We start from the raw sequence: 27,152 nt of genomic DNA on the forward strand, positions 1-27,152 counted from the left end.
CATTGTAGTATCTTAGTCCAACTCAACTTAGTCACCTCGTTCATTGCATTTGATATATTGTGTGTACACCGTTCTTTTGCACTGCACGATGCAGCACATTCAGTAGAAAGATGCAAGGACTGTAACAAGTTGTATGGTACCCGTTTGAGTCTTCGGACGATGACCGCGAAACACGGTGACACGTGGTATATTTCTAGATATTTCCAGCTTAAGCTTGTCATGATGGTGGGCTATTGATATCGCATATATATATCAGTATTCGAATAGTCCAGTCAAGCTCCTACACCTTCCATATCGCAGTCACTTCACCTGGATTCGGATCGCACAACATCATGCCAAGGTGTGCGAATAAAGGTTGTCAAAAGGAATTTGACGAGTCGAATAACAAGGAGGGAAGTTGTAATTATCATCCTGGTGGACCGGTGAGTGAACGTCCATCCAAGGTTGACATATGCCCAATTTGTAACTCGTTATCTTTTCTCGTATGATATGGCGAGATACTTCTGAGCTGGAAGCTGATTCTGTCATTGGATGATGTGTTATAGGTATTTCATGAAGGCTTGAAATCATGGTGTAAGCTATGATCTACTCTGAATCGATATGGTGTGTGGTATGGTAGCTGACTATGTTGGCAACCTTACATCATTATGTCACTTGTCATGTATAGCTTGCTGTGCTGAAGTGAACAAGGTATATCATTCTCTTGCATATCCGCACTCTCACTGAAGAAAGAAATGTCGATACTGAATATCTTCATATGTGTAGCCCGTACTGGAATTCGATCAATTCATGGCTTTACCCGTACGTCTCATCTCATCCCATTTTTCATTCCCTTTCTCGCCAGCTCAGTTCTCATATCATCCCCGATGAAGCTGATCACATATATGACCTGTGACAGACATGTACGAAAGGCAAACATTCCGCATCCCCAACTCCTGCTCCCGCTTCTAAACCTACTCAACCGACAACATCATCCGTAGAAGAACCTACCATGTCATCGGACGGAGTGGAGACTTATGGTTTCTCGAAACTGTCCACGAAATCGGATACTCCTGCACCGGCTGTATCAGCAACTTCATCTGTACCTGCCCCGGCGCAGAAGATTGTCGAAGAGGAAGAAGATGATCCGAGTGTACAAGTGACAGAAGGGACACAATGTAAGAGATTGAGATGTGAGTATAAGTATGTGAATGAGGATGAGAGCAGGATAGAAGGTGGATGTAGGTATCATCCTCAAGGCGTGAGTCTTTTCTTTTTTTTTTTTTCACTTATCACTGACAAAAAGATGAAAGTCGAAATCAAATCATATCATATCATACCATCTTATTATAAATTCGTGAATCATGTACACTTACGCACTGAATGACTTTGTAATTTGCCAGGCAATATTCCACGAAGGTTCAAAAGGTTATCTATGCTGTAAAAGGCGGGTGCTAGAATTTTCAGAATTCCTAAAAATCGAGGGATGTAAGACCGGTAAACATTTATTCGTAGGTTCAAAGAAGGATGAGGTGAGTGATCTTTGACTGGAAATAGTTTCAAGCTTCTATGCCATGCCAGCTGACGATACTCATGTGTGGTTCATGTACCAGACGAAAGAAGAGAAAGTAGATTGTAGATTGGATCATTATCAGACACCATTACAAGTTCATGTATCTGCTTTTGCCAAAGGGTAAGTTGGTAACTTGTAAAGATACATTCGATGAGTAAGATCAACTTGAACTGATGTAAACATGAATAGAGCGGATAAAGAGAAATCAATTGTCAGATTTGAATCTCAATCGGTAAGTCTACATTTATACATATACTTGAATATAGAGAATGTTTTTTGATCTTCTTCAAAAGCTGACTTTTCCCTCTGATACATTATAGTTACATCTCGATCTATACTTACCATCTAACAAAAGGGTCAAAAAGGTTTTACAGCTCTATGGCCCCATCAATCCTGAGACTAGTACATTTAGGATATTAGGTACTAAAGTAAGCTTCAGTTCAAACACCAAACACGTGGAAGAAAAATGTTTATGCTAATGTCGTTGATTAGGTCGATATAGTACTACAGAAACCCAGTGCGATCTCATGGCCTTTACTCGAACTGCCTCCTCCAGGTACAGAGTTACCACCGGGATACGCCCTGACTTTCGGGGTGAGTGGGAGGACAGGGACGGTAGGTGGGAAGGAGATTGTGCTTTCGCCCGAGGAGTTGGCTAGGAGGGGAGCATGATTAATGGTAGTGGAAGACGATGTTTTGGCTGTAAGAAGAAAGAGAAGCAGCGTTGTAGAAGATGAGAGGTTGAGATGTTGTTGTAGAAGTAGCGGTAGCATAGAATAGAGCTCAGTTTACCCAATTTGGTATCGAACAATGCATGGTATTGCTATTGAGAAAAGAAAAAAAATACAAGATGAGAGATATCTCGATTGAATGCTGATAAGATTGATAATACAATTGACCGAAACGATATGATACATTTACTCAAGGATCTGACAAACTCTCGCTCAAGTGATTTCCCAGTCCCTCACCCCTCATTGGATTCGTCAATCAGATCTTTCTCGAAATTCTCCAATTCCTCAGGAGACATCAACCAGTTTTCATCGAGCTATCGGTCAAACAGAAGAATGAAGTAGGAAACAGGACATCAGCTCTGGCTCAATCATGATGGGGACGACTTCAGTCAAGAAGACAAGTGTTATCTACTAACCTCAACTTCGATATCCGTTACTTGCTTTACCCCTTCTACACCCGTAGTACTCTTCGGTAAATCCAACGATAGATCATCGTCCTCCTCAGGTGTCAACCATTTGACAGGCCCGCTCGATTCAGGCAGCAGACTACCCATTTTGGCGAGTTGCTATTTCCATCACAGAACAAATCAGTATATATCATTCATGCCTTCTTCGTATGCGAGGAAGACTCCACCCACATCAGCCCTCTCATTACCTTCTATCCCGCTATGTGCCGGAACATACTTGAATTTTACTCTTCCTTTTCCACTTCTTCTCCTCAATAATACCAACAGATGCTTGACCATATCTACGTTGGATATCTGTTTCTGTTTTTGTACTTGTTTTGACGATGAGCCGTTGGGACGGGAATAGGGATTGTTGGTAGAGGTGGTAAAGCCATTTCGGAGCCATTTGGGTAACCAGGTTGTCATGCCTGTATACGAAGGAGAGCAATTATCAATCGATTATCAGACAGAACGGTCATGTGTGATGATGAAAAAAGAAAGAAAATATCACTGCTAAGTATCCACACTCGACTCACATGATATCGTATATTGAGAATCACATCGTATTTCTAACGGTATATCCGGATAGGGACACTGCTCGAGAGCTCTGATGACAGCCTATAATCCAGCGAGAATATGTCCAATCACACTGTCAGCTCGTGCTCATTGATATATTGATAAGACAGATTGAAATTGAGAATGAACCCACTAATAGCTCTCCTCTGTTATTCGTCTGAGGTAAGCCCGGTACTCTCTCACTATAATTCCTATACCATACACATCCAGATCAGTCAACGTTCCATCATATAATGCTACCCCTCACGACATAATTGAACCCACTTCTTGAGCGCTTCACCATACCCACCCCAGAACACTCCTGCTCCCGCTCTACTGCCTTTCTGACCATTACCTAAAGCGGACCCATCGGTATGTACAATCAGATAATGATCTTTCGTGAACTCATACCCCCTTGATGCTATAATCTGCAAATCCGGTGGGAGGTCCGAGGAAGACGAGAGGGTGGTGGGTGACTCGGCACGATGATGCGTATTGAAACCAACGGCGGTGGAATTGGAAGTGGAAGTGGGGGGTTTGGAATATGGTTTGTTATTTTTAGACGTAGATGTGGATGAAGTAGATGAAGTTAAGGGAGAAGGACCAGAACCAGATATGAATTCTTTTGCTTGGGATAGACTTGGGAATTTCTTATACTTCGCTCTAACCTTGAAACCATCAGTACATCATTTACTTGGACGAGTGAGACAAACTCACCCTGCATATCCCTTTACTTGGGCTTCAGCTTCGGTCCATGTTGTGTATACACCGGGATTACGTCCGGACGCTACTGCATAATAAGCTGCTTTTGGCCTGAAGGAGACCATTAATACCATCATCAATATCAGCATTGAAACCAAAACCGATGTCAGTGCTTTGGGTCCAAATGAACAACATGGATCACTCACATCCCTCTTGATTCCTGATCAATCACCGCGGGTCTACCTATGACAGTGATTCTAAGATGGGCCACAAGGTTCCAGAGCTTCTTGTTGATTTTCTGGGGTTTTGTATGGGGTAGTTTCAGTCTTCTGCGTACGACAGGCGACGACGAGACGGTCAAGTAGGATGGATGTCCAAGTGACAATAGCGGAGAAATAAGTCGAGTTTGGACTGTTCGAGTAATTGGTCGAAATGATAATGTTGATACAAGCAACCTCGTCGAAGTGATGAACATGAGCCCCGCCCACTATGTAGGTGACAGTCACCAGATGGTTTGGTTATATATGTACAGTACGATGCAAGACGACATGAGTACAATTATACAAACTGAAACGAAGACAGACTCAGATATCAACCATCGGGAAAGCGGTTGGCGATACATATTGCTAGCTGACGAGTCAGATGGATCAGTACCTATCATCTTTGCTTTTCACTGGCAACTTATGACTTGCAGCAGCAATGATAAATTTCGTTAAAGGAGACTAGCTCCGATGCATGACATTCCCAATCATCTCTTGGTTCTATCAAATCCTCCTCCTTATGCACGGCATGGGAAGGAAAGACCATCTATACTAAGCTGCTTGTGAAGACTGACTGACCTTCAAAGTCGAACACCACGATGGAAACCAGTCCAAAGTGGCACCCAGCCCCAGAGGGTCAATCAACTACAAAAGAAGACCGATCAACGGTCCTTATCATAAAGATGTTTAGATAAAGAATAAGAGAATGAAAGAGGCAGTTCTGATGACAGGGCTTTCCGTTTCGTTAAAAGATTTCTAGATGATATATGATTTTCTAAAAGAGGTATACACTAAAAAGGACCAAAAATGAAGAATGAAAATATATATATATGGAAACACGGGTTTTTTTCGTTGTCTTTTCAATTCTTCTCACCATCAAGGTGTCAAAATTGCTTAGGCCCAGACCCATGTGATTGGGACTTGCCCATCGGATTCATCAGCGATGGCGGTGAAAGCCCCAACGGAGAGATCGAGGGAGTTGTCGGAAACACAAGTGGGGCAGGCATCGGCGACCATGGCGGTAACGCTTTTACCATTGTTGGTGTTGGTGATGGTAATGTATTTACCGCAGTATGGTGAGGCTGAAGAGGTGTCTTGCCACCATCCGTTGGTGTCGATAGCAATGACCTTGTCAGAGTCGGAGTGGACAGTACCACAAGCACCGGCATTACCACCTTGGTAGAAGTAAGTAGCGTATCCGCCGGTCATGACGTCGGAGGAACCTGAGCTGGAAGAAGCGGATGAGGTAGCTTCAGCAGCGGCGGAGGAGGTAGAAGTGGGCTCAGCGGTCCAAGCTTCCTCGGTAGACGAAGCGGAGGAGGAAGAAGATTGTTTGCCGTGGTGAGCGTAGTCGGCAACAGCAGCGATGGTGGCGGTGGAAGACTCGGCGGCAGAGGTGGAAGTGGCGGCAGCAGAGTACTCAGAAGCAGCATCGATATCGGCAGAAGCGGTGGTGGTGGCCTCGACGGCACCGGTGGCAGTAGCAGTGGCGTTGGAAGCTACGATGGTGGAGGTGACTTCGGCCAAAGTGGTGGTGTTGGGAGTACAGTAAGACTTTCTGTTGTCAACGAGGGTCTCGTTGGCGAGAAGAGGGTGACAGCAGTCATCGAAGAAAGTACTGTTGTGTTGAGAATGACAGTCCAAAGCGATGTATCTGGCGTGGTCTATGGAGGTCAAGGTATGATTAGCTCAATGGGAGACTTTAAGGAAGGAAAGTAAGAAGAAAACTCACAAGTGTCGTAGTCCTCGAGGTAACCATCAACGTAGTTGTCGGGTTTACCTCTGCAGGCGATAGGAGCAGCAGATACGATCGAAGCTGAAGCGACGAGAGCGAAAGTAGCGACGGTGGTGAATGAGTGCATCTTTATTCGTTTGATGTAAGTGAACGTGAAATTCTATTGATAATTCGTCGTTGGAGAGAGTGCTTGAGTGAGCTCGGCTCTTTTATATTGGTATGATAAGACTCGTCAAGAGAGAATGTGTTTTGGTAGGAAAAGGAATAGATGCTTACCTCGTGTAGGAGTTAGCTGTTATATATACTTTTTTCCTCGATTGAAAGGTCGTGGTAATGATCACCTTTTTTTTCTGATTCCAGTTTTTTTGAGGTCGTGGTAAGATCGATTTCGAGGGTTACTTTATTGGTACCGGATTGCTTCACAGAAGTTCCAGAATCCGTTGATCGATTTGATTGTGGTGTAAAGACCGGAAGGATCGTCGAGACGAGGTCGTTTAGCTGGTGTTGTGGGTGCTGAAAGAGCGTGTTGACTGGGTCGTCCAAGTTGTCGGTTTGTGGGTTTTCGGGTAAAGGTCTACGAGAAACGTAAAGAGAAGATTTTTGAGGTGGTTGGTTAGTTGATGAAAAGGGAAAAGGAAGGAAGAAAGAAGAAGAGAAGAAGGAGAAGAGCAATTTATATTATCCATCCGACCCCAAAACCGAACCATGCGCCTCGCCGCTACACCACCGTAGTCGATTGTGCTGTAATCGGATCTCGCTCTACGCGTGCACGCCAAACACTGCGGAGTAACAACAAGAAACCCAAACGCAGGGTATCACAATTAGGGATCACATTTAGAGTTCAGGATAAATCGATGAATCCCGGGGGTTTAGTGATGTTTCGAATATCTCGTACAGAGTATTTCATTCAACTACAAACCACGACAGTCCAGACCGTCATGTGTCCATGCAGTTCAGGTGGTGGTCTGTGATGGAGGCTATGCATGTTCCATGTATTCAGCTACACAATACAATACAATACAATGCAACACGATGTCCAGCTGAAAATAGAAACAGTAGTCCTGTGTGAAATGTCAAACACCCCTTCCTTTTGATCATCGAACGTTGCTTCTGAGCTTGTGGTTCTGATCTGACGCGTCTCATACTATGGTACATACATGCAGTAAATGTAAATGTGGATGTAAATGCCCAGTCACGCCAAACCGCAGTGTAGTAGTCCTGCGGAGTAATTCACCCCCTTTTTCTAGATGATCATGTATATGGGCCTGATCACCGTACCACGTTTCAAGCACGATACAACACCCCAGAATACTTCCATTTTGGGCTTGGCGTGTCCTCGTTTTCCATCTAATCGAACCAGAGTCTGGACTTGTCAAAAGTGATAGAGTAAAGCCGAGTCATATTCAACAAAGGCTATTTTACCCTACATTAGTTGTTATGGATCCTTTTGGAGCTGGATCAGATTCCAGCCTTTACCCAGCTGTACTGTGTAAATATTTGCCTTCGATTGATAGAGACGAAACCGGCGGTATTGTTCTGGCTCTTGACGATTTCGGATATAGATATGTAAGACATTGAGATAAACTGTGGATCTATGGGCATGTGGGCCTATGAGCTGAGTGGATCCACGGGTTTATGGTCGAAGTGAATGGGAGGGGTATCAACTCTACATATCATAACATCACCCATGTTCAAAAGCCGGCCGAAGATACAAAGACTACTACTGTAACACTAAATTCATCATTGTCATCCGGACGGATATAGTAAATAAAGTCTATGGCAGGCGAGTGGAAGAAGATCGGCGTAGGAGTATGACCAAGATAAAAAATGACGGGAAATAAGAAATATGGGGTTATGACTAAAGCTAGGCGCTGAGCGATTTTCTCGGAATGCAAGATTTCGAGTTAGGAGTTCAGTTCAGACTCCACAAATTCATATGTGATTTACATCTCTTCGTTCCTGCACATATCAATTATAAACTGAACTGTAACAGAGCCTGTTCACCCTTCAAACGATATACGTGTTGTTCTCAAATTCACCATCATAGGTGCTGTTTCATCAATCTCAGTTTTTTACATCTTCATCATATGATGAAACGACCACAAAGAGACGATACAAAGTCACAACTGTGCTCCGTTTCGTCTTTGCACAGAGATCAAAAGTATTGATTGAACAAATCGCCTTCGATCGGGAATTCTGATCGATTTGATGCTGTCACCATATATTAAGTCAAATACGGGGTTACGCCTCACAAATATGGGGTATACCCCAGGTAGCATGAGAATCCACATACCATAACGATATCATTGTCATGGCCTTTTCTTGGCATATGACGTTCTTTCACAGTGGGACCGCTGACTGCATAGTATATGTGGAGGTGTCTAGCCAGAGGTGCATTATGTGAGATTCCGATTGAGGTGAACCCTCAGCTCGAGCAGTGTGTCAAGTACATGAATTGGGAAGAATACACTCAAAATATCGATTTTTTTAGTGACTGTTTAATCAGTATTACCATCAGATATCGAGAAACAGATATGAAAGCCGTATACAATACAAGACTTGATGATACACACTCCATGCCATCCAATCAAGCAGATATCTTAGTGTTATCTATCCCCTGAATCAACACTTCTACATCATCCCTCTCATCCTCACTATTACTGACTTCCACCAAATCCGGTACTTCCTCATCGTCCCATTCGTTGCCTACGTGATTGGGGTTCGCACGTAGGAGATCTTCACCTTCATGAGCCTCTGCAAGACACGATACGGTTTCCATCAGCAAGACCACCTTGGTGAACTTCCGCCTCGTGAAGAAAGAAGATGAGCCAAAATTCGGGGTATATAGCACTCACGTTTCTCCAACTGACGCTGTTCTCGCTCATCGGCCATTTCCTTCTGTATCAATTCTGCCATCTCCTGGATTTCTTCAGAGGTGTGGCATGTCCTGTATCTCTCGATTAGGTGTCCATTCAGTTTATAGAATGAATGACCCCATGAGAATTTGCTGAGTCTGTCAGAACAAAAATGACAGGCGATCAATTAGCAAGCATGAAGCAATTTTTCTCCTGTCCCCTAACCCCCTTACAGGACACACGACCTATAAGACGACTTACAATATTTCCGCCCAGTCATCATGTCCAGTGATGTAAAATCCAGCAGCAAGAGCTTCTACGCAATTCAGTCTCCATGGTTTACCGTAATTCACTGGATTACTAGCTATGAGAAAGGGTACTGTTCACGTCCGACCAATTTAGATCGTTACCTCTCAGCTTCACTCCTATGACTTTGAGCCTGAAAGTGAGGTTGAAGATAGCTTACATAACCTCTCATACGGTGATTTTATCTTATTGAAAGGAACTTCATCCAGTCTCGCCCAACTACATTCCACGACTGCCAATCCGCTCATCTGGACAATCTCGTCGTCGGAAGGTGATATTGGTTTTTTACCTTTTGGTCTACAATGACAAGACATTTTTCATGTAAATTAGCTATTTGTCCTCGGCAGCTAAATATCGCACAAGCATTCAGAGGGCCTTCATTATATATATTATACGTCGCAAGGTGGGTTGGCGGTGATAATGAGATAGATAGACATGATGCACTCACGTCAATACAATACCCCTGAACCTCTGTCCAACCCTCATAGCATTGATCAATCCATGTCTGGCCAACTTCTTACCCGAGCATCGTCGGGGATCACAATGATCGAAATCCCACATTGCCACAGGAACGTCTATATCTATCGTCTGATCTTCTTCCTCTGCATCTTCTTCCTCTTTGTCGTCTGCGTCTCCACTTTGGTCATCGGATTCGTCTTCCGATGATGATCCCGAGCCAGAGCCAGAGCCAGATGCACTAGAAGATGAAGCCTCTGTTTCATCCACCATGATCAGCTCACACACAGCTCATTACGTGAAGAAGCCGTGAGGTCCACTTACCATCCCCGACCGACTCCCCAGCCATCACCCTCCTGAATACCTCTTCATCATCTACCGCCTCCTCCTGCTTCCTACTGGCTATAGCCTTCTGTCGTCCACTACCTCCACCTCTTACTGCATGTCCACCTCCGCCTCTACCTCTTCCTCGTCCTCGAGCGGGTGCACGCTGATTTCTCTCTTTGGATGGTTTTCCCATTGCAGCTGATAATGGATCGATCGTGACGTCCTGGGTTGTATCTGGATGCTTGGTACTGGAGTGTCGCTCGGATCGGATAGAAGTAGTCCTCTGTTGACTTTTGACTTTTGACTTTTGGTTGATCATCGTCTGTTCTGGATGTATCACGTGATGAATAATCGATGCGAGTAGGGTGGGGGGATCTGGATATGCGGATACTGTTGGAATCTGATCCGAAAATCCGAAATCTCATCCCATCTCATCCCATTCTTAAACTCACTCCTACTGTCACACTACAGTGACAGTAATCGAGGTGGATAGTGTACAGAGCCTGCCTATCACCTACTCGCTTCCCCAGTCTGGCAGCAAGATTGTTCCTCAATAAAACTGGATAACAGCGATGCCAGGCCCTTCCCCATCCGCACATCAAGTCTTGGTCTACTCTGGACCAGGTGTCTCCCCGCTCTCACTCTCACATACCATCCTTACCCTCTCTCTACTCCTCTTACCGCACTACACCGTTCAGCCAGCCACACCAGAGGTCCTTTCCAGTCAACCATGGGAACCGTCCTGTGCCTTACTGATCATTCCAGGAGGTAGAGATCTGCCCTTCGTAGAGGAATTGACAATCAAACGAAAAGTCACAAAAAGGATAAAAGAGTATGTGGAACAAGGTGGAAAGTACCTTGGTATTTGTGCTGGAGCATATTTCGGTACGAAGCAAGTGAAATTCGATGTCGGTGGTGGTATGGAGGTGGTGGGTGAACGGGATCTTGTGAGTGTTTTCCTGCTCCCCACTCCGGCCAGTAGTCCTCTAGCTTATTCGTCGTTAATACAATTAGGCTTTCTTCCCTGGCTCGAGCGAAGGACCTACTTTCCCTGGTTTCCAATATGCCTCAGAATCAGGCTCCAGAGCCGTATCTCTCTTCCTTGAACCTTCTCCTTCGTCTTCCTCATCCTCGCATAGATCGATAGATCATCTATATTACAATGGCGGAGGTCACTTCGTATTGCCCTCACCCAAACCATCAAATGTAGAAGTATTAGCCAGATACGCGGATACAGGAAAGGATGAAGATCCCATTGCGGTAGTACTGACGAGGAATGGGAAGGGAAAGAGTATACTATGTTCGATACATCCTGAATATCCTTTAAATGACCCTCCAGCAAGATTAGCGATTAACAAGCTTGAACATCCCCCCGAGATAGAAGAGATAGAAGTAAGTGAGAAAGAAAGGATTAAATGGGTCGAAGAGCTTCTTAAAGCGTTGGATCTGAACCCTCCAGATAAACATCAATTACTGGATAACGATAAGGAAGGAGGAGAGGTACAAGGGGAAGAAGATCCAAATTTGTTATTACATCCTACGCACCCTTCACCGATATTTATCCTGTCACATCCCAATTTACCTGAACTCTCTACCCATGCTGTATCAAAGAAAGAACTCAAGGATAAGATGATAAGGGAAGATAGTTGGGAAATACTGAAAGATGGGAATGATCAACTACGATTCGGTACCGTCGAGGCAACATTCAGCTCAGCATCTACATCAGAGGACGAAGTGACTCGATGGCTGTCCACGAAGAGAAGGGATCAACCTCATTTCGAACCTCCTTCTATCGAATCGTTGAACATCGATTCAAAGGGTGATGTATCCCCTCTGATACCTCAACCACCAGATTTCCATTCTATACCTAAAACCATCCTTCTACCTTCCGCCAATATCCCTTACACTCCTCGATGGACACCGCTATTTAACTTTGACACATACTGGAAAGAGCTGGATAGTGCTAGGAAGAGCAGTGGTAGGAGATCTGGTGTTATGCGGAAAAGCGATCAAGGACAGGGGGAGAAATGCGCTTTGGGTGATTTGGTATTTTATGGAGAGACAGTGACGAGTACGCAAACGATGCTTGATCGGTGAGTTGAAAGTGCGTAGAAACCAACGCAATCGTGATCCTTAGCTGACTTTTGGTATTTTCGTAGAAATCCCATATTACTTACCAACTTATCTGCACCACTTGCATTCCTCGCTACATTCCAGTTATCAGGACGAGGTCGAGGTTCAAACATCTGGTTATCCCCTGCGGGCTGTCTACAATTCTCCTTATTACTTGACCTGCCCTCTTCATTATCGAATAAAATGGTGTTCATACAGTATATCATGGCTTTGGCCGTATGTGAAGCGGTAGATGAAGATGGTAAACTTGGAGTGAGGATTAAATGGCCTAACGATATTTATGCGGAAGTAGAGGGTGTGAGCGGTACTGAGATTGGATCAGGTAAAAAGGGAAAAGCAAAATTGGGTGGGATTTTGGTGAACACTAATTTTGTTGGAGGCAAATGGAGGATCGTCGTTGGTGAGTGGAATCTACAGTGAAATCTACAGTTCCGTTCGGTCTCAACATCTTAGCAGTAGACTGTCAACCTGAGCTGAGCTGATGTGTCTGTGGTAATGAAATGTTGATAGGTTGCGGTATCAACGTTCTCAACGCATTGCCTACCACATCACTCTCTCAACTTCATTCACTCCTAGCTGCTAAATTATCAAATTCAAATAAGACATTGCCTCCTGCACCAACTATGGAAGGTACTTTTGCCAAGATCATGAATTCCTTTGAAAACAAATGGGAACAATTCATAGACGAAAAGGGATTTAAGGGGTTTATGAATGAATATCATGGAAGGTGGTTACATTCGTATGTTTAGCTATTTCTCTAACCATTTACTCAATATGGATATAGGGATTGTTAGCTGATTTTGTGTTGGTATTTGTGTAGTGGTCAAGAAGTAACTCTGACTACAACTGAGCCTCCAACACCCCTTAGGATCCTCTCCATAACTCCAGATCATGGTTTACTGCGTTGTATACCCATTCAGAAATCTACCTCGACGACATCAAATGGATTGACTCCATTGTACAACAGGACGGTCGACCATAGTGCCGAAGATCGATATTCCCCGGCTTCTTCTCCAGCAGGGAACGGAGGAGGACAGACGGGATTTGTGGATCTGCAACCTGATGGAAATAGTTTTGATCTAATGAGTGGATTGATCAAGAGGAAAGTATAGGATACATCGTCAGAGAAGGTATATGTTCACAATGACAATGAATGTCTTGGTTGTATTTTTATTTTTTGTACATTATCAGACTAACCAATAATAGAAAGAAAGGATGTGGACAATACTAGTACTGACGATAAAAAATGTCTTTTCTCCTTTACATGTTGATCTGTCTTTTCTTCCTTCTCACGATTGATGATTGAATCAAACCATCCTTCTTGACTGCTTTACCACCACCTCCATTACCACAACCGAGCTTAGACACTTCACTAGCAAATCTTTCAACGCTAGGGATGTCACAGCAATCGGAAGATCAACTTTTGACTTTTAAGGTCGACTTTCTTTCTTTCTTTCTTAGAAAAGCTTTTCTATTCATTCGATTTGATTCTTCCTGTTCTTACGAATGGAGATTGATGAAGATGATGATTCGCTGTTTATACTTTCAGTACGAGTTGGATACACCACAATTTATGCTCTTATAGAAAAGAAAGACATTCCATCTCATCTCGGATCTTTTATTTGGTCATCGTCACTGCTCTTGCCTTCACCATCAATTGCAATCCCAACTCCCGACGGTGACGATGTAAAACGGTGAACCACCACGATGACCATTGTCTTGTACGGACATTTTCGTATTCACTCATACTGATCATATCGTATACATACGTATCTATGAAATATGCATTTTTTTTATCTACACTCATTATTCACAGCTTCACTCCTCTCCAAGCTTGCACGTAATTAATGACCATGAGGATCAACTTCCTCTTTACGTTCCGGAGCTACCTGAATGGAATCATCGATCCTTAACAAACTTGTCGAAGCTTCCAAAGCTGATTTTAATGATTTTATCTTTGAGATTGTGGGTTCCAAAACACCATTCTGTCTATTATCAACCACTTCACCATTCAACAAATCTAATCCGTAAAACATCAATCCACGCTTTGGATCGTTCAACGCTGCGTTTTGAGCTGCATTGTGGTATGCTCGTAACTTCGCTACCAGGTCGGTAGAATCTTTAGCGGCGTTGAGAGCTAAGGTTTTGGGTATGGTGAGAAGGGCAGAAGCGAATTCGGCTATGGCTAATTGTTCACGAGAACCCTACGCGTTCATCCATGAATGTTAGTTTTTAATGAATGACTTGAATGTGTATCGGTGGATGTAAGACCCAGGATCCAAATCGGGAAGTGGACTTACCAAGGTAGTAGCAAAATTCTCTAGATAAATACTCAAAGCAGTTTCCACCGCACCACCACCAGGGACGACACTACCACTTTCCAATGTCCTCTTTACGATCGACAGAGCGTCGTGCAGAGCTCGTTCCATCTCATCTAACATGTAATCGTTCGCACCTCTAAGAATGATCGACGAGGAATTAACAATCTTGGTACCCTTGACTAAAATCAATTCATCATCTGAAATCCTCTCTTGTGAAACTTCCTCGGCAAATCCTAAAGAGGTAGCTTCGAATGTCTCTTCTCCCTCCAGATTGGCCAGGGAAGAGATCAAAGTCGCTCCTGTAGCTTTGGCGATCCTCCTCAAATCTTCTTTTCGACATCTTCGAACGGCCATCGCACCAGCTTCTACAAATTCTTTCAAACATAAATCATCGATTCCCTTCGTGGTGAGAATTACATTGGCACCGGCAGCCAAGATCTTTCGCACTCTCTCCAAGGTGATTTCTGATTCTCTAGCTCGGATAGCCTCGAGTTGTTCGGGATCATCGATGGTGATGTGTACACCGAGGTGCATTCGTTGTTTGGCTAGATTCATATCGAGACATGCTATCTTGGCGTTGGTGACTCGGAGTTTCATCGCTAGTCGAGAATAATATCAGAACATTAGCATTTTGTGAGCAATATGAATAACACCTATCAGGAATCTCACAACGCCAACTTACCGTGAGAAGCGACAGTACAGTTCAAAGCGTAACCTTTGACCATAAAACTTTCTCTTGCGGATTTACCATGAGCTTTGAGTACGTTGACAGCTTTGACGGGGTACTTCTTCTCTCCTTTGGCGTTGATAGTTTTGACCGCAAGCATAGCATCGACAGCGAGAGGGGCGAAGAAATCGTCGTCTCTGTATATAATTGCAGAACATGATGTATCAGCTTCTGATGATAGGATCACCTGGCAACCTGACTTCACTTGGACTCACGCAGCGAGGATCTTGGAACTCATCGAAGTTTTGGATACGTTGATCAAAGAGTCTTTACCCAATTTATCGACTTTGGTGGAAAGTTGTTCGGCCATGAATCGACATGCTTCTTTACATGCGAGTCTATTCTCACACAAACGTCAGTATATGTCTGCCTAAGATGACATAGGTGAGGGGGGGATACTTACCTGTAACCGGTTATAACGGTAGTAGGGTGAATCTTATTCCTGACTAATTCGTTGGCTCTTCTAAGTAATTCCGAGGCGAGCAATACGACTGATGTGGTCCCATCTCCAACTTCTTTGTCCTGTTGAGTAGCTAAGGATACAAGGATCCGGGCCTAGAGTGTGAATGCGCATGATCAGTATCCACAGTCTATCTAGTATCACACAAAATTGATACAGTGATAAGATATATGCTGCATCACTCACAGCTGGATGAGCGACTTCCAACAACGATAAGATTGTGGCTCCGTCATTCGTTATAGTCACATCTCCTACGTTATCCACCAACATCTTATCAAGACTGGCATATCGACGTATATCAGCTATTGATCCACGATCTTAGCCACGCAGCTGATTACTCACCCAACAGGTCCTAAAGATGATTTTAAGATATTCGAGACGGTTTGACAGGCGGTGACTACTCATTCACAGGCCATATCAGCTCCATTTACTATTTGATATTCTGGGAAGTGGCCGACCGACCATTGGCATCTCTGACTTCAGCACCGCTACTTCTCGTACCGCCCAAGAAGAGGCCCTAGCACATACAAAGTATATCAGCTATAATCATCCCATGAAGGTGTAAGAAGCAGGAGGCTCACCGCTCTGGGATCACGTTGATACATTGTAGCCGCCATTTTGCTCGTTCCTTCCTTTTGTATTGGGTGACGGGTGACGAGAAAGGGCAATATAGATAGTGGAAAGTTGCAGAAGGATTGGAATGGGATGACCAACTTTTGCTGAATGCTGGTTAGCGATGAGACGCGAAAATCCAAAGACCCGTGGCGGCGACATTGACCATCGACGGAATCAAAATTCAGGATGCAACAAACCACGAGGAACCTCCACATTCCAAGCAAGCAGATGAGGATGAGAGAACGACAGGACCATACATAGCAAAAGAATGTCAAGAGCTACTCGTTCTGTATCTAGCTAGGAAGAGACGCAATAGCAAGATGGCAAGACCACTCGTATCGATGAGGATCATCCTCAACACCCTCCCTCAAGTGACATGTCGAGCGAGTCCCAAACCCGCGAGTAGGCTATCAACCAGAGCCACCCTTCCCTTCTCACCTATACCGTTCATCAGAACATACGCTACTCATAAATCTGCCTCCAACCCATCCCCATCGTCAAGCGCAGATGCTACAGCCGACCTCCTACGGAACTCTGGAGCAGCTAGAAGAGCAGCCGAAGGCCCAGAATCTGTTGGACCGTTCCCTCTGGGTGTAGGCGCAAGTGGGAGGAGGAAGACTTGGAGATCATGGAGTGAGCTAGGCATAGGAGGGAAATGTATGTCAAGCCTCCTTCCCACCAAATCATATTCTCAGGACAGACTACTGACTGATAGGTATACTTGTGGATGATTGCAGTGGTACGAACAACTCAACAAACTGGGAATCTCGCTGTGATACTAATAGGAGGAACTTTATTCGTCATATTAACCTTATCTCTAACTACCGAACTGTTCGCTACCAATTCACCTTCGGTACTATATTCGAAAGCTGTAGATATGATACGTGATTCCGATGCGGTGAGTATGCACTCACTCTAGCCCACAAATGGTATGACATAGCTCAAACTCTGGTTGGAATGATACTCACATACTTTTGTGTTTATCTATTAAAGCTCAACGCTCATCTCCTTCCACCACTTAAATTCACCCACTCCCCCTCATCCTCCGCACCCGTACGGGGATCTTCACCTATCCCACATACGTTCATTAAGCATCCTACCTCCGGTCGAGATCATATGCTATTGACGTTCTGGGTTCATGGGAGGGGTAAAGATGAACCTGAGCAATTGGGTTGGTTGAAAGGGTTCTACAAGAAGATCGAGTCGTACGGTAGACTTGGATTAACTTACGTAGGATTGATCGAGGAGGGTAGTCAACATAACACGATCTCAGGTACCTCACCCGAGATCCAAAGGAATGGAAATGGAAATGAAGTTGAGATTGTTCAGCAATCTGAACAGGGTTTGTTAGGTAGATGGTTAGGCTCTTTCACTTCTTCTCTTAGAAATACATCCATATCAGGTGGAAGTAAAAATCAAAGTAGTAGTGGTAGAGGATCACCTCCCCCAGGTACTTATACGATAGGTGAATGTAGAGCGGAATACGTCAAGGTGAGTAATAGTCCATAGTCAACCCGGTATAGAATCGGAATTACATCTTAATATGTGTAAGGGAGAGTGCTAACACGTTGGGATCATTCTATAGAACGCCTCCGGTCAATATACCTTGTTATCACTTTTCGTCGATATACCTTCGTCCAAAGTATCATATCCCTCTAGAGCAGTAATTTATCATAGTCCCGAAGCTGCTACAGAGGGATTGCTAGGTACTAGAATAAGATGAATAGTGAAATAAACTAAGTTGATGCATATATGTTGTACTACTCCTTAACTCAGGAATGTTAAAATACAAAATTGTGCAGTATGGTGTATTGGAAGGGTGGTACATGAGATGCGATTGATTATAGTGATTTGGAACTACATAAATGCAATGTAATTTTGATTGATTGGCCATCACTTGTACGGACGGAAGGGGTATCGAGTGGAAGATCTCCAATGGTATATAATGTGTATTATTTGGGAATTGAAGAATGAAAAAGGAGAGACATGTGTTCCAAAGATCCCGAGATCCCAAAATTGATGAAAAGAACATGATAAGATGAGAACCTGATATTGATTGGATACATTGGTGGAAGAGCGGGTACATTGGTGGATGAGCAGATCAATCAATAGATCTTGGTTGCGTACACTGAGAATAACCTCTGATAATAATTCGCCTGTGGATTTGAGAGCTACATCCATATCAGAATACGAATTAACATAAGCTTGTACAGTATCCGTATGGTTTGAGAAGAAATAAAAGCTTACCTCGACCAAGCATGATTGTATCAGATTCTCCAATTCATTCTGATTATAACCATATTCAATCAATACCGATAAAATCTTCTTGAGGGTTGATGAGAGGACTTGAGGGTGCATCTGACCTCTTCGGGCTAGTGTCAGAGGGTCTTATCCAAATGCAATACATTTGTATATCAGTAAGAAAGGTCGTACAGTATTGTAGGCCCATACACACCGGCTAGCTCACCTCCTCGCATATATGATGCAGCTGGCACGGCCAGCTGCTGACAATATGGATTTGGGGCGCTGCAATAATAACGTTGAATAAGTAATATGCTCAAAGATCAAGTTAAGCGGTAAGAAGGATGAGACCACTCACAATACCCCGGAATTAGCAATCGAGTGATTGATCCTACTTGGAAAATCCACCTCGACTATAAAGTGCAACAAGCCACAGTCAAAGGATGATCTCATTGTGAGGGATATGTGAGAGAATGATGAAGCATGACTTACTTCCCCTACTTCCGAACGCAGCTTCCACACATGCATCCCATTGTTTCAGGTTTCTCGGCAGTTCCTGCCCTGTCGAAGATCCCTATGTGAATATTGATAATGTCGAATGAGACATCATCTTTGTTTCCTTCAGTTCTTGTGGGATACTCACGTAGCTGGTCTCTACTTCTGTAATGATCAGTAACCCACCGGGACGCAAGACCATTGCGAGTTTCTCGATCAGACGGACGTAATTTGTGATCTCGAGTAAGAGTCCTTTGACATGTATCACATCTACATAAAAGGAGTTGCAATTGAAAGCATCGTTAGCTCACTTGATCTTGTCCACGTTTTTCTGTTCGTGGATACTGATTAGTGAGATAGATGGAGGGGCCTACCAAAACTTCCTCTTGGCCACGGTAATGGTTCTTCGACATCTACTCGCAGATAATTCATCAACTCGATGTAAAATCTTATTTTCACATTTTAGATTGGGATCGGACATACCAACAGCAGCAAAATCGATATTACCATATTTCGATTTGACATCTCGATTCATCAATCTCCAATCGATACTGCCAGATTCAATATGTTAGCTGAAGTTACATACCAGTACTGTACATCAACAAGAGATGTGGCATTTTGTGATGTGATATGGGTAAACTTACTCTACACCTAACACGTCGCTGTATGGATTGGTATTGGCAATATGTATAGCCCATTCGCCTATATATGTGTTGTTGTTATTCGGTTCGGTCATGACGATACATGCCATTCGGGGTGGGTTGAGGTTAGAAATTTGTTTTTCATTTTGCGTTAAAAGTATCCGTTTTCCGTTTCGTTTCATCCCAATATAATTTAAGAAGAGGGCGCAAAAGATCAAAGATGAATACAAGTAACTTGGCAACATACCACAGGTCGGATGTTGATATTCGTCGTCAAGGTACGGTGTTACCATTAGCATCATCGTTGTCAAAGGAAGTTGAATCAAGAGAAAAACAAGTATCTCATCAGTTTCACCGATCCGTTTCGTGTTTCAGGTTGGGGAAAAGAAGGAAGACATACCGGTTCCCTGAGGTTGACGAATGACGAATAATGGATAACGGTCGTAAACAAACGAAACAGGGTAAAGCAAACAATATCAAACCAAATCGAGCAATTCCAAAGAAGAGGATACAGGATGAAAATGAAATCGACAACACAGCAAACTTTGGGTCAGCCTCTTACAGAATGAGGGTCGGTGATGGTGAACACTCACAGTACCAACGTCCAATACTACTGTTCTCCTCTGTGTGAGATGTATATTATATAAATGGGTATCAATAATATCGGAATGGGAAGGCTCGAGGACAGTCTCGTACAATGCGTGAAGTGCATTGAGTCTATAATATATCATACCATCAGCGAAAATTGACTGTGAATTGATGTGAAGGGATGGACCGGATGATTTACCTGTCTCGTTCGGATAAACCTGAAGAAGAACTTCTATTGAAGAAAGATGGCATGTCGTGGTATGCTATTTGGTTCGACAAGATGATTGTGAATGATACAGTAAAATTGAATGAAAGATGATGACGATAAATGGGATCAGATAATCAAAACATGAATTTTATAATTCTAACGTCTAACGACGTATTTTCGCTTGCTAGCTTTTTATATATCGATCCTGAGAATCGACATCGACGTTCTATGTTGTAAGATTGGCTAAGTTGAGGTGAGGCGTGAGGCGCTGATCTATCGTCGCTAAATAGTGTTGTGCAGGCCTGATCTTGATGCCCAATGGATGATCTCAGTTCCTTTTAGCAATGCAGTTGTCCGATATGGCAGAAGTCGAAATCGAAGGGGATGGGGCGTAAAAAGGGCAGGTCATAAGACAATTTTCTCTTGTTTTGGCTCATTCACATTAATTAACTATCGATGATTCATGTTTTGATGGCGATGGTGATGGCGTTTGATTTTGCTGAGCCGATCTTTGTTGTTTTTTTTTCTTGTTGTTTTTTCCTTCTGATGATCGTCTCACCTTGATGACTACATATACAGGATAGGGTTGCATTGATAGATGATGAGGGGGGAGGGCGGGGTTGTTATATTATTCGCTTCCGTTTGATCTCAGACCATACCGACATTAATTGCAATGAGAATGATCTTCATCGAGACCGAGACCGAGATGAAATTGATTGATCATAAGGCGCAACACAAAATCACAAGAGAAAAAAAAGGTATCTTAAGATTTAGAGTTGTAGGTATGAAAATCAAAGGCAAAGAATTCAATCATATCGGCTAGCTCTAAAGGAATTTTCCCATCGGCCCGTTTTATCCCATCGATCCATGGATCTATAAATCCATGAATCCTGTAAAGCCAAAGATCTCTTTGATCGATCTCTGCTCTTCCCCACTTTATGAAGCAGTGTAGAACACGAGGCATACTCATACCAGCTGAAAACAACCGCCAACAACGATCAGTCCCTACTGTAGACCCACAAATGGAAACCAAACGAATAGATTTGATCTTCATATTTCAGACAGAAACAGTTAGATTCTCGGTTCGGTCTCGTCTTAAATCCAGATGAAATACGTAGATCATCCAATCAATGTCATCTTGAAACACTGTACTGTATGATCATCATACTAAAAAGATAGAAAAAAGATTGATGCCGTCAGCTTTTCAGGTGAGAAAGGACATGATTACTCCGAGCCAGCATGTCCTTTGCCGTTGATGGAACGTCGACCAAAGGGAAATTCTAAAACTTAACATGTACAAAAGCGGTGATGAACAAGATTGAGATTCGTGATGATTGACGGAAAGGATGGTGTGATGGATATTGAAACTGAAACGAGAATAAGGGGCGATTGGACGTTTGGACGAGTGAATTGTAAATCTCAAGGTTTCCATTCCAATTCCGAATGACAAATACTGTACCGAGCATAGGACCCTTGAAGTATGGAGAAGATATCCCTAAGCCTCTCTATCTGATCGACATCTCGGTCCAAGAGCATCACAAGATTGTCTTGTTTCGGCAAATACTGGGGATGGTGTCGTATGATGATCACCCTGCAGCTGTAGATCGTCAGTGTTGAGAGAAGTGACATCTACAACCGAGTCAGCTCGCCTTCTCCTTGTGTTCTGGCCATTTGTTGGCTCAATCAGGTGTAGAAGCAGAATCACAGTTTTAGGTTGAAACAATAAAACCCGACAATCAATCAAAGGATGGGTCAGAGTACTCGCTTAAAGAGTAAGTGTCATAGCATGCAAAGGTCATAGCGTAGAGTGTGGAGATTACAGATCGTGTCAACCCTCCTTCCCTCCTTCCCTCCTTCCCTTCTTCCTCATCTGCCATTTGTGATCTGTGAGTAAGAGACACTAGAAGTACAAGTCGACTTTCCAGTGTTCCAGTGTTCAAGTGAGTACGTATCTGCAATGCCCTCCTTTGGTTGCTCGGAGTCAGTGAGCAATCTGTATTGAGGTTAATTTCTAGCAATAGCGATTTGTATTACTCTTCCATTCGTATTCTAGAATTTGATTTGTATTCTTTAGTGGTTTTCGGGTTGTTTTTTTGCCGATTAACGAACGAATCAAAACGTTGCGCCCCCCACGCCTCGCCAAGGTGCAATTAATCAGATCAAACCACTAGCACCGAGAGGCGATCAATCGCCAATCAACATCCCAACACAAAGCATGTTCTAAGCTTGAGGGACAGATCGGAATAGCTCACATCGAGGACATCGACATCGATCGAGTCGAGATGTTGATGGTGATGGGTGGTCTCGGTTTTAATGAAGTGAAAAGATGAGACATCCCTTTTCACTTCTGATGAGAGCCAAGCCGATCGCTTCCGCGGAGAACGTCGGAGAGCGGAAGCACAACTTCCGTCTGTCAGTTCGACAAGGTCTAGAAATGTCGAACCAGATGACCAAGTCTAGTGATCCTGGATGTAATCTAACTCGTACTCGTACTCGTTACTAGTCAGGCAAGGAGATGTCTCCTCCATCCTATCCCCCCACCTTTGAAATTGATCCCGTTTCTAACGCGTCGTCGCGTGGTAGTGAGATTTGTTGACAAGTATAGTAAGATTACTTGTTACAGCATTCGAGTTGCAAGTTGGTAGAGGTAGATACGGCTCTTACATGCATTGCATCATCATCACTCTGCCATACATCATACAAGCACGAGATTACCACCACGAGCGAGACAGCGAGCGAGAGGGCCAAACCCCAGCAGCTGATTGTCCATCATGTCAAATCGACCCTCATCCTCCGCATCGACACACCGACCTAGACCTTCCTCTTCCACCGCTCGTTCACCACTTGAACAACTGGCCTACTCACTCGTACCTTCCTTGGCACCTCCGAGGTCCCATCGAGCCAACGTCGATGCGAGATCAGGTAGATCCTCCGTAGCTAGCTCCAGACCTGATAGCAGAGCCGAGGTGGATGATGAGGTTGAGAAGGAAAGGAAAGAGAAGGTGAGGGAATTGATGGAATGGTGTGAGGAGATTATGGAGAGGTATGTAGATTGCAGTATCACTTGGCAAGAGCTTCTCATTAAAAGGTATTCGTAAACCAGTCGATTACCATCTTCAGCCCCTTTATCAGCATCAACGCTTCCCGATACGGCCAAACGAATTCTCCTACAATCTATACCCCGTGCAGCCTCGAGCCAGAACACTCGAGGCGAAAGTAGCTCAAGTGGTTCGGAAAGAGCTATCGAGTTCGGCGGTATATGGAACAAGCTTGAGAAGGGGGTGAGCGTACTGCTATGCTGTAACATCTTACGGAAGAAAGCTGATGATGAGAGCTCGATCACTGTATAGCGATTATTATCATCTCCTTTGCCTCATTTGCAATTCCTCCTCTCTCTATCCGATTTCAATCCCAACAATGTACCCACCAAGACTCCCACTTCCAATTTTAGAATTAGTCAAGCAAGCAGTAGCTCTTCAACTCGATCTATGCCTCCTCCACCTGTACCATCCACATTCAGTTCGTCGAGATCACCATTAGTAGATACAGGTTCGAACAACATACAATCATTGGATTTCGACGTAAAAGGGAAAAGTAAAGCCGAGGTACTGATATCATGGCGTACTTCCAAGTGTATGTCTGGCTCCGCCCTCGCAAGTGTGTCCAATACTGATTGGTCTGATATACCGTATTGATTGGTTCAGCTCAAAAGCCTTTTCCTCCCCACCTGCTACTTCGAGATACCCTCTACCTTCTACAGGGTATAGATGGCCGATATGTCCGATTCGCCCTTCGTCCGCCAAAGGAACAGAATCCATATCTCACCGAGAAAGGCAGAGCGGGAGAAGGTGTAGGTTTCCCGCTTGGAAAAGATGGCTCAATACCTCAAGGGGAAGACGAAGGGGAAGAAGGCGAGATAGTAGGAATTGAAATTGTAGCTGATCAGAATAAGGTAAGCTCAAGCAATCTACACATCCAGGGCTGGAGCTGACGTAGGATGAAATAGGATGGATATGTATCGAAACCTACTCAGACGATTTTGATGCAACTTTCAGAGATGGGTATGTTATATAAGCAAGTAACGGATTTGATCAATACCCGACAAGCTGGAGAAGGGAAAGGAGGTATGACTGAACAGGTGAGCATCTCACTTAGCTCCTATCATGATATCCCCACTCAAGCTGACGGGGTTTGTTGCAAATGAAGAGCCTCTGTCACTTCTTGCATCATGAGTTATCAGAGTATCATCGATTACTCGCTGTGTTGGAATCGCAGATGAATCAAACTTCCCTTACGGACGCCGACCAACCTGCTGAGGGGGCTGGACTGACTTTGATGAGATTGGGATTGTGGACGGAAGAGATGAAGTTGAAATTGAAGCAGATGAATCTCGTGGTCGCTGAGGCTAAGAGTCAGTCATGCGAATATCACAAGTCTAAGAAGGCTGCGTAAAGTTAACTTACATTATAATTTATCCCAATCAGAGGTACACGGCGGAGCGTTGGTATCCAAAATACATAAACATACCAATCACGGTGATCCTCTCATACGTAGATTTACGGATCAGATACTTGAAGAGGTAAGTCAGGATTTCGATTTATCCAATCTATCAATACAGATGTCATCTAATATGCTTTTGTCAGGTATCAAAACCATTCTTTGCCACTTTACAACGATGGATCTTTTCCGGTGATCTACATGATCCATTTAACGAGTTCTTCGTACAGCTAAATCCTGAGACCGTATCACTTCGCGATGGCAGGATATCACCCGCTGGAGATGTAGGATTCGAAGTTGGCATAGATTCAGCAGGAAGAACGGACGAAGCTCATAGAGTGTGGGAAAAGAAATATGTCTTTGTGAAAAGCATGGTTCCAGGTTTTGTCAGTGAGGATTTTGGTAAGAAAGTGAGTCGTCACATGTCCATTTCACCTGTATGAGAAAGATCGTTTTGAGCTGAGATGGATTGATTGACAGATATTCTCGACGGGAAGAAGTTTGAATTTCATCAGATATAGTTGTGGGGATAGCGATTGGATTGAAACTCAGGCTAAACTTGCTAATGCTGGAAGAGGTCAGTCACATGTCTCCGGTATAGTATCCTTAGAGCATAGGGCAGAAGCTAATTGAACTCGTGTGTATGCAACGTAACACAGCGCTGAAATATAGCGATTTGGCAGGATTGGAAAGATCGATCGACGATGCTTACTCGATCGCTAGTCAAAGGCTATTAGAGATATTTTTCGACAAATTCGTACTGCTGGATCATCTAAGGGCATTGAAATTATATCTTATGCTTGGTGCTGGTGATTTTACTGAACTCCTGATGGAAGCTTTAGCGTGAGTTGATGACTCGTCAATATTTTCTTCTAATTACCTAATATACACTGACAATGACAAACCGATTTCAGTCCCCGTCTATCTAAACCAGCCATATCATTATATCGCCACCACCTAACGTCCGACCTCGAATCTGCCATCCGAGGCTCCAACGCCCAATTTGACGACCCCGATATCCTCAGAAGACTAGACGCGAGGATATTAGAGTATTCTCACGGTGAGACTGGATGGGATTGTTTCGCGTTGGAATACAAGATCGAAGCTCCCCTTAACGCCGTACTGGACGGCAAAGCGATGTTGGATTATGATAGATTGTTCAACCATCTATGGAGGTTGAAAAGAGTCGAAAGCGCTTTGACGAGTGGGTGGATGAGGGTCACGAGTGGTTCGAGAACGTATGAGAAGATACCTGGTGAGTAGCCCTTTCACTTCGCGAATTCAGACCCTTTCACAAGTCTGACTTGTTGGAGAGACGAATATCCCTTGACTGACTTGAATGATTTTCCCCCTATTAGGCCTCAGTAACGATTGGCACCATTGTCGAATCGTCCAGGCGGAGATGGTCCATTTCCTGAGAAACCTCCAGGCATTCTATCAACTGGAAGTAATCGAATGTTCGTGGCAGGCATTTATCGATTTCACCGAGAAGAGAGAAGGCGATCTGGATGCTTTGATAGCTGCTCATAGGGAGTACTTGGGTAGGGTAGTGAGAAAAGTCTTGTTGCTAAGTAGTAGAAGAGATAAAGAGGTGAGTGCGGGATACATTTTTTTGAAAAAAAAAATTGTGATATATGTCTCACTGACCATATCCGTTCTTCGGTTTAGGAGATCCTATTGGATGCAGTCAGAGATGCTTTGGATATCATACTTCAATTTAGGGATGCTACGGTTCGCTGAACCTACGATTCTCCACTCTGGACAATGAGGCTGATCATTGTCATTTTTACAGGATGACCTTTATGCATGGTCGTTAGCTGAAGCTACCAGATTAGACCGTGAGCGAGATGCAGAGAGGGTGAGTCACGGGCTTACTATTATCGCTTCGTATAATTGACTAAATCTCTTGCCACTTGAAAACGGTTTAGGGTTTATACACGCTGCCAACAACAGATTCACCCACCCTCTCGTCCAATCAATTATCCTCAATTAGACAACGTATCAAAAACTGTTCCAACTCTTTCCAAGATCGATTGATCTCGATATGTCATCTGGCAGGTAGTCATACGGATTTGGATGTTAGGTTCTTGGCTATTCGGATAGCTTGGAACGGACATTATAGTCTGAGGAAAAACAGGAATCCGACGACGAGTAGTAATGCCGGGGATAGGGATAGAGGTTCGACAAGACCGAATAGAGGTTAGTAGGTTTGAAACTGAAATTGATGTATAATGATAGTAGTAGTATAATGTGGTGCGGTATATACATGATCACATTCAAGATGAATGTATATGTATATAC

General features: G+C 43.8%; 9 protein-coding genes across 9 annotated transcripts; 4 read left to right on the forward strand and 5 right to left on the reverse strand.

Annotated features, from left to right (window-relative positions):
- Nucleotides 1-332: 332 nt before the first annotated feature.
- On the forward strand, nucleotides 333-2,224 carry I203_101343 (uncharacterized protein; the record flags this gene model as incomplete). Its single annotated transcript, XM_065516858.1, has 10 exons — nucleotides 333-422; nucleotides 546-573; nucleotides 668-690; nucleotides 766-801; nucleotides 899-1,240; nucleotides 1,383-1,511; nucleotides 1,593-1,672; nucleotides 1,742-1,784; nucleotides 1,873-1,980; nucleotides 2,045-2,224. The coding sequence occupies 10 exons, from the start codon at nucleotides 333-335 to the stop codon at nucleotides 2,222-2,224; spliced, it is 1,059 nt and encodes a 352-aa protein (XP_065373676.1).
- A 2,916-nt stretch (nucleotides 2,225-5,140) lies between these two features.
- Nucleotides 5,141-6,108, reverse strand: I203_101345 (uncharacterized protein; the record flags this gene model as incomplete). The annotated part of the gene is made up of 2 exons (XM_019146296.1): nucleotides 5,141-5,910; nucleotides 5,979-6,108. 2 exons carry the CDS (start codon nucleotides 6,106-6,108, stop codon nucleotides 5,141-5,143), a joined length of 900 nt encoding a protein of 299 aa, XP_019004855.1.
- Nucleotides 6,109-8,568: 2,460 nt separating this feature from the next.
- Nucleotides 8,569-10,118, reverse strand: I203_101346 (uncharacterized protein; the record flags this gene model as incomplete). The annotated part of the gene is made up of 6 exons (XM_019146297.2): nucleotides 8,569-8,735; nucleotides 8,837-8,994; nucleotides 9,098-9,215; nucleotides 9,303-9,439; nucleotides 9,591-9,855; nucleotides 9,923-10,118. The coding sequence occupies 6 exons, from the start codon at nucleotides 10,116-10,118 to the stop codon at nucleotides 8,569-8,571; spliced, it is 1,041 nt and encodes a 346-aa protein (XP_019004856.2).
- A 379-nt stretch (nucleotides 10,119-10,497) lies between these two features.
- I203_101347 (biotin-[acetyl-CoA-carboxylase] ligase) lies at nucleotides 10,498-13,170 on the forward strand (the record flags this gene model as incomplete). The annotated part of the gene is made up of 5 exons (XM_019146298.1): nucleotides 10,498-10,872; nucleotides 10,940-12,018; nucleotides 12,085-12,458; nucleotides 12,569-12,797; nucleotides 12,879-13,170. The coding sequence occupies 5 exons, from the start codon at nucleotides 10,498-10,500 to the stop codon at nucleotides 13,168-13,170; spliced, it is 2,349 nt and encodes a 782-aa protein (XP_019004857.1).
- Nucleotides 13,171-13,902: 732 nt separating this feature from the next.
- On the reverse strand, nucleotides 13,903-16,183 carry I203_101348 (T-complex protein 1 subunit alpha; the record flags this gene model as incomplete). The annotated part of the gene is made up of 9 exons (XM_065516859.1): nucleotides 13,903-14,262; nucleotides 14,359-14,978; nucleotides 15,062-15,243; nucleotides 15,322-15,444; nucleotides 15,510-15,661; nucleotides 15,753-15,846; nucleotides 15,909-15,963; nucleotides 16,029-16,083; nucleotides 16,148-16,183. 9 exons carry the CDS (start codon nucleotides 16,181-16,183, stop codon nucleotides 13,903-13,905), a joined length of 1,677 nt encoding a protein of 558 aa, XP_065373677.1.
- A 318-nt stretch (nucleotides 16,184-16,501) lies between these two features.
- Nucleotides 16,502-17,904, forward strand: I203_101349 (uncharacterized protein; the record flags this gene model as incomplete). The annotated part of the gene is made up of 4 exons (XM_019146300.1): nucleotides 16,502-16,838; nucleotides 16,919-17,079; nucleotides 17,175-17,672; nucleotides 17,767-17,904. 4 exons carry the CDS (start codon nucleotides 16,502-16,504, stop codon nucleotides 17,902-17,904), a joined length of 1,134 nt encoding a protein of 377 aa, XP_019004859.1.
- A 382-nt stretch (nucleotides 17,905-18,286) lies between these two features.
- Nucleotides 18,287-19,653, reverse strand: I203_101350 (uncharacterized protein; the record flags this gene model as incomplete). The annotated part of the gene is made up of 9 exons (XM_065516860.1): nucleotides 18,287-18,352; nucleotides 18,429-18,568; nucleotides 18,649-18,707; nucleotides 18,781-18,835; nucleotides 18,915-18,996; nucleotides 19,066-19,187; nucleotides 19,292-19,330; nucleotides 19,401-19,468; nucleotides 19,562-19,653. The coding sequence occupies 9 exons, from the start codon at nucleotides 19,651-19,653 to the stop codon at nucleotides 18,287-18,289; spliced, it is 723 nt and encodes a 240-aa protein (XP_065373678.1).
- Nucleotides 19,654-19,929: 276 nt separating this feature from the next.
- On the reverse strand, nucleotides 19,930-20,398 carry I203_101351 (uncharacterized protein; the record flags this gene model as incomplete). Its single annotated transcript, XM_065516861.1, has 3 exons — nucleotides 19,930-19,965; nucleotides 20,152-20,275; nucleotides 20,346-20,398. 3 exons carry the CDS (start codon nucleotides 20,396-20,398, stop codon nucleotides 19,930-19,932), a joined length of 213 nt encoding a protein of 70 aa, XP_065373679.1.
- A 2,727-nt stretch (nucleotides 20,399-23,125) lies between these two features.
- On the forward strand, nucleotides 23,126-27,055 carry I203_101352 (uncharacterized protein; the record flags this gene model as incomplete). The annotated part of the gene is made up of 15 exons (XM_065516862.1): nucleotides 23,126-23,397; nucleotides 23,458-23,635; nucleotides 23,705-23,987; nucleotides 24,059-24,306; nucleotides 24,361-24,492; nucleotides 24,561-24,765; nucleotides 24,839-24,933; nucleotides 24,998-25,261; nucleotides 25,332-25,428; nucleotides 25,511-25,694; nucleotides 25,766-26,106; nucleotides 26,210-26,442; nucleotides 26,520-26,582; nucleotides 26,644-26,709; nucleotides 26,780-27,055. 15 exons carry the CDS (start codon nucleotides 23,126-23,128, stop codon nucleotides 27,053-27,055), a joined length of 2,937 nt encoding a protein of 978 aa, XP_065373680.1.
- Nucleotides 27,056-27,152: the final 97 nt, after the last annotated feature.

The sequence above is a fragment of the Kwoniella mangroviensis genome (assembly GCF_000507465.2).
Source record: "Kwoniella mangroviensis CBS 8507 chromosome 1 map unlocalized Ctg01, whole genome shotgun sequence".
NCBI classification, from domain to species: Eukaryota; Fungi; Basidiomycota; class Tremellomycetes; order Tremellales; family Cryptococcaceae; genus Kwoniella; species Kwoniella mangrovensis.